Source organism: Cynocephalus volans, chromosome 5 (assembly GCF_027409185.1).
Source record: "Cynocephalus volans isolate mCynVol1 chromosome 5, mCynVol1.pri, whole genome shotgun sequence".
In the NCBI taxonomy this organism is placed as follows: domain Eukaryota; kingdom Metazoa; phylum Chordata; class Mammalia; order Dermoptera; family Cynocephalidae; genus Cynocephalus; species Cynocephalus volans.
Window position 1 is genome coordinate 44,238,905 of NC_084464.1, and position 16,435 is coordinate 44,255,339.

The 16,435-nt window shown below is 36.7% G+C and overlaps 1 protein-coding gene across 1 annotated transcript in view; it reads right to left on the reverse strand.

The window, feature by feature from the left end:
* Positions 1 to 6,953: 6,953 nt before the first annotated feature.
* The window catches only part of TSBP1 (testis expressed basic protein 1), a 93,235-nt gene continuing 83,753 nt past the window's right edge, over positions 6,954 to 16,435 (reverse strand). Inside the window, 2 exon segments of the mRNA XM_063098275.1 lie at positions 6,954 to 8,918; positions 8,976 to 9,217. Of these exon segments, the coding sequence (XP_062954345.1) occupies positions 6,954 to 8,918; positions 8,976 to 9,217 (2,207 nt within the window).

Genomic DNA, 16,435 nt, shown 5'->3' on the forward strand with positions numbered 1-16,435 from the left:
TTTTCCCTAGGCTATTGAGTCTCTGTTGCAAGATAAGAATTGTAACACAGCAAGGTTGCTGGCTCAAAGACAGACAAGTTACTAATTGATATGTAAAGTTACTAAAAAGCTGCTGGAGGGAAGAGGAATGTTTGCCAAATCAAGCCTTTGTTAGTGGATCACTTAATTGCCTAACAGAATGTCATCTGACTTGTTTTTACTGAATGTTACCAGCTTCTATTGTAAAACTTGTTAAACTGTACTTAGCAAAACCCCACCTATGGCTTTTCCTCTAACTTCTTGGTCTGGAGAATAAATGCAGGAAGAGAACGCCAATCCAGGGTTAATTTTCCAAATGGAAGGATGCCTCAGGCTTGAGGGTCCTGGGATATTAACCCCTTTCTGGGGCTTCTCACTGCTCAAAAGAGATGGGCTTTGAATAATCTTTGGAAGCTCTGTCACCCAGGGGAATAGGGGTGACAAATCTGTGGGAGGCAAAGCAACAAACGTACTCAAATGTTCAAAAGAGACAAGAAAACAATGAAAAAAGAAGAGTGGAATAAGAGACACATAACATTCAAATCTTCTATAAAGCTTGTGCAATCAAAGCAATATGAAGTTGGCACCTTTTTTTCATTATCATCTCTTTAAGGCAACTTTTCAAACATTTTTATCCTAATTGCCTTTCCTCATAAAATTTAAATATTATGAATAAACTGTATATCTGCTTGTATATTTTATAAGTATGCTATGTATGTGCTTATATACTTTATGAATATCTGTGACCTATGCATTATATGAATAAGATTTTTTGACCCCCCAGAACCAATTTTTACCCTCTGGAAGGCAAGATCACCCTCATTGAAAATGCATGATTTAGTAGAAAAAGAGAGTGGTTTATTCTTTTTTCTTTTGATTTGTATCCTTTTTTTTAATTGAATCATAATTGATTATACATATTTGGGGCTTCAATGTTGACATATGTTGATCAAATCAATATTACTAGTATATATATTGTTACAAATTGTACGTATTCTTTATGCTCCTTGTCCAATCTCTCCCTATCCCCCTCTCCCTCCCTGCTCCCACCACTGAAACCCTAGATTTCTTCTCTCCCTCTGAAAGAGTAATGGTTATTCTGTTGATTTGTTGCCTAGATGATCTGTCCAGTGCTGAGAGGTGTGTTCAGGTCCCCCAATATTATCATAGAGCAAATGCTTCTTCTGTCACTCTGGAATGGGCTTTGTGGAGAGAGACATCCTCTTCTTTCCTTTGGTCTCTGCTGGTGACTCTCCTTGTGTCAATGCACTCCAGTGGCTGGCAGACCATCTGCGTGGTGGTTGTGATGTCTAGCTACTTTTGCAGCAACTGTGGTTACTGTGGTGGATGTGATGGGCCACCCACATGGAGATGAAGTTTTTGGCATGCTCCTTGGTGCTGGTGGTGTGCCTGGTTGTGGGTGGGGGTCTGGTTCCCTGCTCCATACCCTGGGTCCCTGGGTGGGCCTCAAGGTGCTGGCGGTGTGCCTGGATGTGGGTAGGGGGTCTGGTTCTCAGCTCAATGACCCAGACCCCCTGGCAGGGCCCTGACGCCCTGGCAGTGTGCCTGGTTGTAGGCGGGGGGGAAGAGTGGTTTATCCTACAAACACTTTTGACATAGTCTAATATCCATCTGGAAAGAAAGTAAACTAAACCCCTATTTCATACCATAAAAAATATGGGTTAAATATTTAAGTGTGAAAGAAGAATAAAACGTAAAAAAAAAATTAAGAGAATATAAGTATGCATACCATAGGAGTAGAGGAGACCCTTTTGAAAGCCCAAAAGCAGTCAAGATAAGGTAGACATATGTGACAAAATGAAATAAATTTTTCTATAGTAAAAGATACCTCCCATTAATTTACTTCATTTCATTTAACAAATCTTTGATGAGCATCTACTATGTGTGAGGCACTTTTCTAAGCAGTGGAGATTCAGCAGTGAACAAAGTCCCTGTCTTAGAATTTACATTATTATGCAGCAGAAAGTCAAATAAATATATAATGTCAGGTAGTGCTAAATACTAGGAAGAAAGATAAATCAGGGCAAAGGAATAGAGAATGAGGGGGTACTGTTTTCATAAGGTAGCCAAATGTGAGCAGAAATCTTAAAGAATTCAGGAATGAGTAGTGCAGATGTTTGAGGGAGAATATTGCAGGCTGGTTCTGAAGTGGGAATATGCTGGCCAGGTGTGAAGAATGGGGCCAGCGTGGCTGCAGCCCTGGGAGGGAGAGGCAGAGTAGGCGGTGAGGCTGGGGGAGAAACCAGAAGCCAGATTCTTTAAGGCCTTGAAGACCATAAGAACTTTGGATTTTTACACTGAAGGGATTGGAGGGTCTTGAGCAGGGAAGCGACATGATCTGATTTACATTTCAAAAGCACAGTTCTGCTTGGTGTGAGGAGCAGGATCAGTTTGGAGGCTACACAGCAGTACAGGTAAGACATGGAAATGGTTTGGATACTTGACGAAAGAGGTGAGTAGAAGTCAGATTCAGGATATAATTTTAGGTCACTGATTAATGAATTGGGTGTAGAGAAAAAATGAGTAGATGGGAAAACGTTTTTAACACAAATGGCAGATAAAAAAATTAGTATGCAAAAAGCATCTTGAAATTGAATAAGAAAAGGACAAACCACCAGTTTGAAAAACAATCAGTTCACAGAAAAGGAAATCCAAAAATCCCAATAAACTTATGAAAAAATTCTCAGTATCATTAGTAGTCAGGAAAATGCACAAAGGAACAGTTAGGTACCACTTTTCTCATTAGATAGACAAAAGTTAAAAATAGCTAGTTTTCCAGCACCAGTGAGAGTGTGGGGAAAATAGAACTCTTACATATTTCTCCAGGAATGTGAATTATTACTAATTTGGGGAAAATAATATCTATTAACATTAAAAATGCACATTTCCTTTGATTTGGCAATTTCACTTTGGAAATTCTAGAGAAATAAAATCCTTATAGTGTGCAAAGATGTTTGTTGTAGCATCATTTGGCAATGGCAGCACTATTTAGCCAATGGCAAAAAGCTGGAAATAGGCTGAATGTCCATTTTAAGGAAATGGTTGAATAAGCAGTAATTCATCCACATTACTGAATACTATGCTATTAAAAATGTTTTAGACTGATGTCTGCTGACTTGCACGGATGTCCATGATATATTGTTAGGTGAAGACATCAAGTCACAGAATTATGTATATAGTTTGACCCTAGTTTTAGAAACAATTTTCTACAATATTTGCATATATTTTTATATAAATATGGATTAAGACATGAGAGATTTATAGAAAGTTAACACCATGAATTTTTAATTTTTAAAGACAAATTTAATGACGTTTTAAATAAAGTATTTATTGAGACCTGGGTTACAGCATGTGTAGTCTGTGGTGTGGCATCTCTTAGGTTTGACTTCCCAGTCTTGGCAGGAGCTCAGGCTTCTGGATGACGATGGATAAGAATGTCTTTATTCCTTAAAAGCTAGAAAAATAGGCTTATATTTCTTCAAAACCATAATTGGAAACTGTCAGGTAGAGCACAAGAACAGTAGTTGTTTTTCCTATTCCCGACTGTTCTAAAGGGGGAGAGTAATGGAATTTCATCAAATATAAAACTGAATATTTTCATCAATTTTTCAGTTTACCCTTTTATCTCTTTTTATATTTATATTTATATTTATATTTATCTCCCTGTATTCACTTCCTAGGTATGTCAGTTATAACCCAGGACAAGAGACATTTGGAGGCAAATGAGAAATTGCATTTTTAATGCACTACTAACCCAGGAAATCTTTAATTGGGATGGGAGCCACACTAACTGATTTTACGTTGTTTATTTCCCAATATTCTTGTATTTCTCGTTTAGCTTCATTATCTCTAAACTCACTTTCCTGCTTTTCTTCCCTACGTTCTGCTTCTAAACGTAAAATCTCTAATTGTATGGCTACTGTTCATTCTTGTGAACAGGGCATTTGACATTTATTTTAGCTTATTTGTAAAACAAAATTTACTACCATTGATTGCTAGTGAATTTCGCAACTATGTTGGAGTGCATACACATTTCTATACTTTTCATCATTTTGTTAAACATGGTGTCATTTTGATAGCTTGTCCTTTTTCCCTTTCTTTTTTTCTGGGGTCCTTTAAGAATTCCACACCTGTATCTGTAAGGGAGGGTAAACAATTGTTTTAAACTGGCCTGTTTTATGGTGGCCTTTAGAGAATGATTCAGAAAGTTCTCATGGTTGGAGTTTCCTATTGTATGACTTTTTTTTGCCTTCAAAGACCAAATGGGAGTGAAAATGTTTTGACCTCAAGTTAGAAGTAGTGGTGAAGATACAGAGAGGTTTCTATAGATGCATCTCTTCTGGCTCCTTGGTTCAGTGGGATATACACACAGACAGCAATCAGCTGAACTGGGTTGCTGAAGTCTTATCTACTGTTTTTTAGTAGCTGCTTTGACAGGTTCCCTCTTCTTAGCACAAGTCCGAAAGAGGTTGCATTTATCATAGCCTTCTAAAACCTGTTAGCTGCCAGATGGACCAGAGATAGCTATAGAAAAAAATGACATGAGGATCACGAAAATCTGAATAATTTTAACTATATGAAAAACCTTCTGTTCACACATTTTCCAATAACAGCATAATGTGTGCAAGAAATAAGTCAACTAAAGCTGATAAAATCTCTTAGTGTGTATATTCCAGAGACGTAAAAGTAACTTACGATATAAAAATTCCATGTTCATTATTTGTCCTTCCTCCCCCCCCCCCTTTTTTTTGGCAATTCAGTTTTACTAAATCTATGTAGCTCAGGGAGGCCTGAGGATTCGGCAACTTCTAAAATTCACATAGACTTCTATACCTGCAGCAGAGCTGTGAGCACATGACACAGTGGTTTGGCTTGTGCTAGAAGCTGTGCAGCTACTCTTAGGTTGTGGTTGGGTAGTATGAAACATTTATGAAATATTTTATATTTTGGGCAGGAATTAAAGTCTGATTTCTCTCCTTTATTTGTCAATTTTTTCCAACGTATCATAGCATATCAGTGTGAAAAGTTTCCTTGGAAGACATCTAGTTAGTCCAAAGCATTTTATACTTTGAATTATAGACTCTCAGCTTTGGAAGGAACCATAAAGATAATTTATTCCAATTACTCAGCTGTTTCTTAAGGATCTCCTCTGTAGCATTCTTACTGAATGATCATGCAGCCTTAAACTCTTGCATGTTTTGGTTTTGCTTAAACACTTGGTTAAATTCTTTGGTCCTACTTCCCCTTATAACTGAGATAAAATCTGTTACCCTGTACCTTCCATTCACTGGTATTATTTCCTTGGGGCCATACAAAATCCATGATGAGCCTTCATATATTTACAAATAATTCTTATTTTTTCCTTATATGTTCCTCGCCCCCCAACAACCCCCCCCCCCCCCACCAGGTGAAATGTGTAACTTCCTGCTCTCTTGAGTCTTTCTCTCCTGAAGGCACTTTATCCACATCCCATGACAGAACTGAATGTAATATTCAGGGTTTGGGCTAATCAGCACAGAATAGAGCAGTATGAAAATAAAATTCCTAAAAACTATACTTTTAAAGCAGACTAAAATTAGTTAACTTTTTTGGAAGGCACATTCTGTAGCTACTTACTTGTGTTTCTGTATTCTGTTTGCTTAACTTCCTTCTCCTAGCCACCTTTCTTTGGAAAGTTCTTGTTACCAGCATCTCCAACTAGCAACTACAATGGTCTCTTTCAGTCCTTATTTTCCTTAAAGTCTCAGCCATCCTTTAATCATATATTCTTCTTGAAACTCTCATCTTATCAGAGCATTCCATTATACAGCTTTTCCTTATGTCTTCCCATCCTTTAGTTAACTTTCTTGTTAAAGTGACATATCACAAGCTCAGTTCTTGGAGTTCTGCTTTTGCCAGCCCTTTACTTTCTCCTTTGGAGAGCTCATCTACTCTGATGGATTCAATTGCTACCTCTATTCGACTACCTCCAGACTGCTCTTGAATGACAAGTCTTATTATTTATCTCCCTAAACTCTATAATTCGTTATTCCCTCTCTGTCTCACAAACTAGCTCCTAGTTTGTTACCCATTTCCTGCTACCTAGTTTCAAAAGTTCTGGAGTCATCAATTTTTTGTTTTTTTCTCTTCCTTACTCGTATGCAGTCAGTTATCACGAAGTAGTGTTTCTTCTTTGAAAAAATATCTGATAGCTGTCCCTTCTATTTAATCTCTTTTCATCACTTACTCCAAGCACCTCTTAACTAGATTTGCTACCTATGATGTTTCTTTTCTTTAATCTATTTTGCACAATCACGAGATTAACACTTTTTTTTAAAGGCAACCTTATTTATTTAATTCTCCTTTTCAAACACCCAGAAAAGCTTCCAGCTGCCTGAAGAGTAAATATAAATTCCTGGTTTGTTTTTCCCTCATATACTCCGTTTCAAAATTATACCCTGGAAAGCCTCTCATGAGTGTGCTGTGATAGCAAAATTGCCTCCTGCCCCCATAAAGCTACCGCCTTTTACTTTCTTATCCCTAGATGTTCCCTGAACTCTTATTATATTGTCTATCTAAACGTATCCCTGTATATGTTACAAGCTACTTGATTGCAGGGATGTTGATGTGTATCTTCCACTTATTGCTAGGACAGTGCCTTGCAAACATTAGGCCCACGACGAGGAGGTACTGGTTTATTAGTTAGGTAGGCTATCACAGAGATACTTGTCGAAGGAAATTATTATGCATTTCTTTAATCAAAATTGTTTTATTTCAGGAAGTATCCAGTCTTTCTTGACAGAATATATGTATCAATTTCTAAAACAAACATTTGGCAGCTGAGGTTTGCGGCTGAGAGGTCTAAAAATGGTGAAACCTCTAAAGAGCAGAAACTCTGCAGATATATGGATTAAAGGGGTTTTGTAATTTACACTCTAGGCAATCGCTGGGATATGGTTTGTATTTGGAGGAAGGGAATCATAATGAACAGCTGTCGTAGGGCCTTTTATTGATCCTCGCTCTTCCACCTTTTTGTTATACTTCCTTTACTTGTCTTTGCCCTTTACTGAGCCTTCTCTTTTTTTACCCTTCATTTCTGGCCCTTTCTTTTCTTTAACTTTGTTCTTTCCTTTATCACCTTTCTTGTTTTTAGCATCTTTTCCTTCTTTATCTTTATCTTTCTCTGCATCTCCCTCCCTTTTTTTGCCCTCCTTTCCTTTATCCTCAGAACTCTCCTTCTTCACTTGGGACTCCTGTCTTTGCAGTACGCCCATCTCACTCTTCTTCACTTGGGATTCCTGTCCTGGTGGTATTCCAGCCTCACTCTTCTTCACTTGGGATTCTTGTTTTCTTGGTATTCCAGCCTCACTCTTCTTCACTTGGGACTCCTGTCTTTGCAGTACGCCCATCTCACTCTTCTTCACTAGGGATTCCTGTCCTGGTGGTATTCCAGCCTCACTCTTCTTCACTTGGGATTCCTGTCCTGGTGGTATTCCAGCCTCACTCTTCTTCACTTGGGATTCCTGTCCTGGTGGTATTCCAGCCTCACTCTTCTTCACTTGGGATTCTTGTTTTCTTGGTATTCTAGTCTCACTCATCTTCACTTGGGACTCCTGTCTTTGCAGTATGCCCATCTCACTCTTCTTTACTTGGGATTCCTGTCTTTTTGATATTCCAGCCTCACTCATCTTTACTTGGGATTCTTGTTTTCTTGGTATTCTAGTCTCACTCTTCTTCACTTGTGCTTCCTGTCCTTGTGGTGTGCCCATCTCACTCTTATTTACTTGGGATTCCTGTCTTTTTGGTATTTCAGTCTCACTTTTCTTTACTTGGGATTCTTGTTTTTTTGGTATTCTGACCTCACTCTTCTTTGCTTGGGATTCCTGTCCTGGTGGTATTCCAGCCTCACTCTTCTTTACTTGGGATTCCTGTCCTGGTGGTATTCCAGCCTCACTCTTCTTCACTTGGGATTCTTGTTTTCTTGGTATTCCAGCCTCACTCTTCTTCACTTGGGATTCCTGTCTTTGCAGTACGCCCATCTCACTCTTCTTCACTAGGGATTCCTGTCCTGGTGGTATTCCAGCCTCACTCTTCTTCACTTGGGATTCCTGTCCTGGTGGTATTCCAGCCTCACTCTTCTTCACTTGGGATTCCTGTCCTGGTGGTATTCCAGCCTCAATCTTCTTCACTTGGGATTCTTGTTTTCTTGGTATTCCAGCCTCACTCTTCTTCACTTGGGATTCTTGTTTTCTTGGTATTCCAGCCTCACTCTTCTTCACTTGGGACTCCTGTCTTTGCAGTACGCCCATCTCACTCTTCTTCACTTGGGATTCCTGTCCTGGTGGTATTCCAGCCTCACTCTTCTTCACTTGGGATTCTTGTTTTCTTGGTATTCCAGCCTCACTCTTCTTCACTTGGGATTCTTGTTTTCTTGGTATTCCAGCCTCACTCTTCTTCACTTGGGACTCCTGTCTTTGCAGTACGCCCATCTCACTCTTCTTCACTTGGGATTCCTGTCCTGGTGGTATTCCAGCCTCACTCTTCTTCACTTGGGATTCCTGTCCTGGTGGTATTCCAGCCTCACTCTTCTTCACTTGGGATTCCTGTCCTGGTGGTATTCCAGCCTCACTCTTCTTCACTTGGGATTCTTGTTTTCTTGGTATTCTAGTCTCACTCATCTTCACTTGGGACTCCTGTCTTTGCAGTATGCCCATCTCATTCTTCTTTACTTGGGATTCCTGTCCTGGTGGTATTCCGGCCCCACTCATCTTTACTTGGGATTCTTGTTTTTTTGGTATTCTGGCCTCACTCATCTTTACTTGGGATTCCTGTCTTCTTGGTATTCCTGTGTCACTCATCTTCACTTGGGATTCCTGTCTTTTTGGTATTCCGGCCCCACTCTTTATTACTTGGGATTCCTGTCCTGGTGGTATTCCAGCTTCATTCTCTGTCTTGACTTCCATTCCTATCTTGTCTTTCATTCCTATCTTGTCTTTCTCTGAATCAGTGCCTTTTCCTTTTCTTTTTGGCTCCTTTTTTCTTGTTGATATCAGGTATTCATCAGAATCTGTAAATATAATTTCATTCTTTAATGCTTCCTTGCTTTCTTCTTGGCTATTCTGAGGAAGTGTAGTGCCTCCACTTTTTAGAATCTGGGCTTTGGAATCTGATTGTATTGCAACTTGTCCATCCATGTAACCTGTAAAATATAATTGAGTACACAACAAAAGTACATGATTCAGATATCAAGTATTTTCTATTTCCCTCTTGATATTGGTTTCTTTTTTATTTTTATTTTTGTCTTAAACTTGACAAACTGGAAATAACTTGAGATTTTCCTGAAAATATAAAATGGTAGATTTCTACACATAAAATTGTAGAAGTATTGATACAATTCTAGACTCTTTTCAGTAAATTGGATGATTAATGAGAGGAAAGCCTAAATGTACTATAAATAAACTGGCATTTGTTCAGTAGATTATGGCCAATAAATAATGCTTAGGGGCAAACAGGTGATGTATTCTGAAAAGAAATAGAATTTATTTTAAGTAAAAATTATGGAAAGAAGCAATAATTATTTCTTAAAATAGAGAAAGAAGACTCAAATATGCTTTCCATATTGAATAAAAACATATCTCATTATGCAAAGGTAATAATAATAATACTAGCTGATAATTATTAAGTGCTTACCATATACCAGGCACACACTGTTCTGAGCATTTTATGTATTAAATCATTTAATCCTCACAACAACCATATAGTGTAACTACTATTATTATCCCCATTTTACATATGAAGAAACTGAGGCACAGAAAGCCTAAATAAATGTGAATAAGGTCTTGTAATCAGTAGGTGGTACAGCTGGGATTTGAACCTGAGTAGTCAGACTCCAAAGTTCAGTTTTAATTATCACCTTAGACTGCTTCTTGCAATATCTGCTAACTCACTTTGAAAAAATTTCAGGTACTTTTATCATGTGCAGGTAAATCAGCTCTGCTATGTTTCAATTTCTGTGTGAACTAATAAACTTGAATTTGTTAGATTCTGCTAAGTATTTTTTTTTTTTTTGTAACTTTGTTCCTAAATTAAGTAAAAGAAATATCTAAGCTACCAAGGAGAATTGTTTGGGTTCTTGCTGTGGAGAAGAGGTGTGTCTGATTTTGAGAAAACCTAATATTTAATATAGTAAAATGAATACTGAATTTAAAAGCTGAATCAGAAGACTTGGGTTTACTATCCTTGCTAACTGGGTTTAGTTGGATAAATCGGTTAGTCCCCAAAGACTCACTTTCCTTGTGTTTAGTCTGTTCTGCTCACTTCATAGACTTATTAAAAGTTTTAGACAAATGTTAAAGTACCATAACCTTTGGAGACAGACTGGTTTAAATTCTGGCTCCACACCTAACCAGCTGGGTGACCCTGGGCAGACTTCATTTTCTTGTCCATGAAATGAGGGCAATAGTAAAAGATACCTCACAGAGGTGTTATCAGGGTTAAATAACGTTATTTAGGTAAGCCTCAGTATAGTGCACGGAACATAGTAAGTAATCAATAAATATTGGCTATGACTACTACTAAATAAGATCGTACAGGCACAAACTCTCTGATCCAGTCAAGACAAGACACTCTTAGTTCCCAATAAATAATTTATAAGAATGGCTAATTGTATTACAGGAAGATTTCTTGCTTAAAAATTAATTATTGAACTTTAACTTCAGGATTTTATCAGTAGTAAACATGAGGCACACCTGTATTAGGGAAGAAGCTAATTATAAACCAAAAGGAATATTATAGTTCAGTGTTTTCTGGTATTTTATCTTTCTTATTTTAAGCTTTTGACACCAAAATAAAAATATCATTAGGAACCTTGCAGTAAGAACCCTTTTGTGTATTTCCCCCTGTAATGCTCTTCATTAAAATATGGCTACTAACTTTTTATTCTAAACAAACCTGTTTCCAATTTTCTAATGAAAATCAGTGGTACTATATCCCAAACATTGCTAAATTGAGGAAGATAATCCAGAATATTTTGGTTTTTGATAGGGCTACCAGTGGACACTGTTTTTTGGGGGAGTATGGTGAGATGTGGAACAGTATAGAGAAGACAGTGTTTTTCTACTGAAGCTTCTAACCTTAAACACTGTGGAATGTACTCCTCAAACAAGCTGAGTTTTCTTAACATGAATATTTTTAGTTTTACTGTATATTGGGGTAATTGTTTACTACTGTGTGTGATTCTGCATGGCCCATTAAAAAACCCAAATTTACCTTCTAAATTGTATAGATTTTGTCAGCCAAAATTAAATATTCTAGGATTTAATGAAGTACTCATTTTTTATTCTAACTATGCCTTTCTTAATTTCATAGAATTAAAAGAATTTTTATTCTTTTTCCCATTACATTGAAAAACACCTCTAGTCACTTGGAATAGTATCTTCATACCCTTGATTATTTCAATATCTTTGCTGCTATCTTTTCTATCTTGGACTTAATTAACATAGATTAGATATGCCAGAGTTTATTTTTCAGGAACCTAGCTATCCCATAAAGTGAGGTTCACTTTTATTTCAACTTTGCATTGCAGAATTAAGCCACAAATTATTATTTCACCACATTCTAAGTTCCTTTCTTTTTTCTCCCAGATTTCAAGATAGGGCATAAATCTTTTCTTTCCCTTGGACTTCATAATCATTCTATACTTACCATGTAAATCTTTATAATATAAAGGTTTGTAAGCCCTGTCTGAAAATTCATTTATTTCAGGCAGTAAGTAGCCCATGCAACAAAATTCTAGTACAATCAAAAGATTTAATGAAGACTTTGGGGATCATTGTAATGTATTCAGGCTGATTAAAAATTAATGTTTAAAAAATTTAAATTGGTTTAATTTTTGCTAACACTGAAAGATATCACGAAATCACTATCACATTAATAGTTTTAATTATATGATACTTAAAATACTGTAGAAAATCTGGCCCTCACATCATGGGCAGGAGGGAGGACAATCAGCTTTGTACCTCATGAATACTTGTAATAAATACATTTTTTAAAATGTAGAAAATAGAGTGGGCCGAGCTCGTGGCGCACTCGGGAGAGTGTGGCGCTGGGAGTGCGGCAACGCTCCCGCTGCGGGTTCAGATCCTATATAGGAATGGCCGGTGCACTCACTGGCTGAGTGCCGGTCACGAAAAAGACAAAAAAAAAAAATGTAGAAAATAGAACATGGGCTTTATTAGGGAACTAATCTTAGATTCTTAATCCAGTGGTTGGCAGGGACAGCACAATCAGATCTAGATTCTAAAAGATCTGTTAAGCATCAGAGTGATCAGTCATTATAGTTTTCAGGCCATAAATTACATTTTAAAAGATTATATACTTATTAGCTGAATGTGGAGGTGAAAAGTAAGTGAATTAGCTTGAGAGGATGATAATGTTTCATGGTCTGATGTCTTAAATCTTTCTTTGAACACTGAATTAAACCTTAACCTCTTTTTTCTAAAAATATCAATTGGGAAGAATGCGTTTGAAAGGTTATATCAATAAGTATATCTTTTACAAGAAAATTAGAAAAATTAAACTGATTTTTTTTTTCTGGCAACTTTAAAAAATGTACTCATTAAAAACTAATTTACCTTCCAGGAAGAGATTTGGCCTGTGATCCCTTCTCAGAGAGAGTCAGGTTGACCCACAAAATTAGCCATCACAGCTCTCTTTCTTTTTGTAAGGGAAACACACAAGATCACAGTTCTATTACTGTCCCTAGGTGGGGAGGGCATTTGAGGAATGTAGGCACCTCATGACTGCTCTGAATGCATACTATTTTTTGTACCATGAAATCAAAAGAAAATAATTGCCCCTTTCAACTTTATCTGCCCTTCCTCCCCCCAAATCCACCCTCCTTCTAGTGTAAACTGAGAAAGAAGAATGGAGCTTAAACATGATTAAATATAAAGACATATTTTGTGTTTGTCAGTGTTTGGAATGTTTGAAATGCTTAAAATGTGTCTCACTAGATTTGTTTTGCTTCTTATGATTACATATTTACAGAATTTTAAGAAAGTATTATTTTATTTTGTTTTATATGGTTTCCTTGAAGAGCTGAGCCATGCATTAAATAATCTCAGTATACCGAAATTTGAATTTAGAAAAAAGTCAAACATTGACTTAAATAGGAAGTCTTCTATTATTAAAAGAATTCTTTTGCATAGATTTAATTATACAGCTTCTCTAGTAGATATATATTTGTATTTACAGACATTTGATTTACAGATAAGGTTTCATGACTAATCACAAAACAGGCATTTGTGATTCACTATAGGAGGCAATGTGTTGGTATGGAAAGAGTATGTACTTCAGAAAAGTCCTGGAAAACTGGGTTGGAATGTCCTGGGTTTAAATCCTGACACTGCTGTTTACCATCTCTTAAACCCTGGGCAAATATCTGAGCCAGTTTTCTGGTCTGTAAAGAGGGAATAATAATAGCTACCAGGCAAGGCCATGGTGAGAATAAGAAATAAGAGATACTGTTTTTGAAAGTGCCTAGCACACTGCACAGTATGTAGAAGGGGCTCAATACCTACTGTCCCTCAAAGGTAAAGTTATTTAGAAGGCAACAGAAAATAGACGAGATTTTTTTCTTAGTTTTTTTTTCCTTCTATTAACATGATTCAGAGGGCCTTCACTTATAATTAAAAAGGAGTTCCAAATTCTCAGCAAAGAACTAGCAGAATTCAGGAACCAATTCTTCTTTCATTAAATTTTGCTGGGAATCAGAGAGGAGTTATTTTCCAGAGTCTAGAAGATGGCTGGACATTATGGCATCCTTTCATATGAACTTCATCTCCTCTACAGCAATCTGTCCAAAATTAATTATGTAAAATCTTTGAAGATTCTGGGGAACATGGATATTTAAAATGACTTTAGAAGCACACACCTCTATTTTTGGAGTAGAAACAGCCAGGCCAGGAAGATGTAGAGAAAAGGGAAACCTCTCACGCTGTTGGTGGGACTGCAAATTGGTGCAACTATTATGGAAAACAGTATGGAGATTCCTTAAACAACTTCAGATAGAATTGCCATATGATCCAGCAATTCCACTGGGAAAGCATCATGTTGAAGAGATACGTGCACCCCATGTTTATTGCAACTCTATTTACCATAGCCAAGAATTAGAACCAACCTAAATGTCTATCATCAGACGACTGGATAAGGAAAATATGGTGTATATACACAATGGAATGTTACTCTGCCATAAAAAATAATGAAATATTGCCATTTGCAGCAACATGGATGAACTTAGAGAAAATCATATTAAGTGGAATAAGCCAGGCACAGAAAGAGAAATACCATATGTTCTCACTCAGAAGTGGGAGCTAAAATAGTAAACATATAAATAAAAGAAAGAAAGAAGGATATAACATTCACAATAATACACTGAACTTTCAAAAGGAGAGCTGAGGTTACTGGAAGCAGGAAAGGAGGGGGAGGAGGAATTGTTAAAAAGCCATGAATAGCAATGACAGTGTATATTACTGAATATAATAATTATTCTGATTTGAGCATCACATATTGTACATGAGTATTGATATTTAACTTCATACCCCACAGATATGTACAATCAACTATGTTACAAATAAATAAATAAGAAGAAACAGCCAGGCCAGAAAATAACTATAAGCAATGTAAAATATCAGAGTTGAGAATAGATAAGGAATTTACCCATAGGAGATAGTGCTAAAAATAAAACACCAAATATAGATCAGTGGGGATTTTCTAACTCAAGGAGAACCCACTTTCCAATAGTATCCTTTCTAGGTGCAGAAACAGGACCTCCAGGGAGTATAATACTCTCTGTTTCATCCTCAGGAGTGCTGCTGGACAAAACTCCACATCCCACTCCAGAGAGAGTTATCTTTAGTTTGCCATTTAGTTAATGTAAGGATTAGAATTCTTGGGTAAGTAATATCAATACTACTGAAATTCAGATTATTCCATTTCCTATTTTTCTTTGTTCTTTCACAAATCAGTCTTTTACTTACTCTCCTGATCAGTTTGAAAAATATGTATTGTTGGTCAATTACCAAAATCACCATCTTGTCCTGACACTTATTTTTTTCTTGTCAATCTTTAGGGGATTCCCTTTTTAGTAAAAATTATCAGATACCAAATTGTAGCACAGAGAAAATAGACTCTGTTGTGGTAGAATAATTGGGAATATATGCTACCAATAATCCTTGGCAGTAAATGATTAGAATAAAATACAAGACCATTATACTTTCTTCCAAAAGGAAAATAGATAAGAGGAAATCAAATCTGAAATATGAGGAAACCACTTATTTAAGAAATATTGACTACTTTAAGGTAGAAGAACTTGTAATACAAGAAAATTTGGGAACAAGAACTCAAAGGTCCGAGACACAGAAATAAGGGAAGGAAATGATCCATACTTCCTGATCTTTCCAGATCTGTCTACTGAAAGAAACAATGGCACACACATCAGTAGGTATTGGGCTTTCTCTTCTACCTAATCCCCAAGCCTCTGCATTGGGTGGAATCTGTGTCCTTAACAACTAAGTTCCAATTACTTAAATGTGGGAAATCTACATTTCCTTTCTCCCTTTTCTTGGCCTTTTCTGATTTAGAAAGACCTTGTGATAAGCTATTTTAAAATAGCCTTTATTTTTACTTACTCAATAGCAATTTCATTGAGTTTCAAGATTACAGTCTATGAAATATGGGATATATAATGGTCTTGCTTACAAGATGTGTGCTAACACTGCTCACTGACATTTTTTGATATGAAATATTTAAGGTACAGTTGTTTCCAGGTACTGAAATATGAGTATAGGTACATCTCTTGTGTTGATATTACTTGGTACACCTAACATAAAAAGCACAAAATAATAAGCAAGCTTGAAATTGTGAGAAACACAATACCAGGATTGTTTAGCAGGGATGAAAATGTGGAGTTAGGACACTTACTCCCTAGAGCAAGAGTTGGCAAAACACAGCCCGTGGAAGTCAGAAAAGGCTTATTCTCTGCAGCAGTGATGGTTCAAGTTTAGATGTGATAAAATTTATAGAGGGGAGGACAAAGATCAGCCTTTCTCCTTCATCTTCAACTCTGTTTGCATTTTGCTGTCTGTCTCTCCTTATATTCTCATTTGCTATATCTCCTCATTTTATTATTTCTACCTTGTTATCTTTTGGAATTTTATTTTGTGATCTTATAGTTTCAGGTTGATACATAAACTTCTTAGTGTGTTATTTTGACGGTCTTTCCTGTGATCTGACCCCAGCATATTTGTCAGCATTGATTCCCTTTGTTTCTCTTTTGTGACTGAATTCTCTAACCAGAGGAACAACTTTTTTTTTCTTCTGTCCTTTCCGTGTGGTTTCCTGTTTCTGTGGGTCTTTA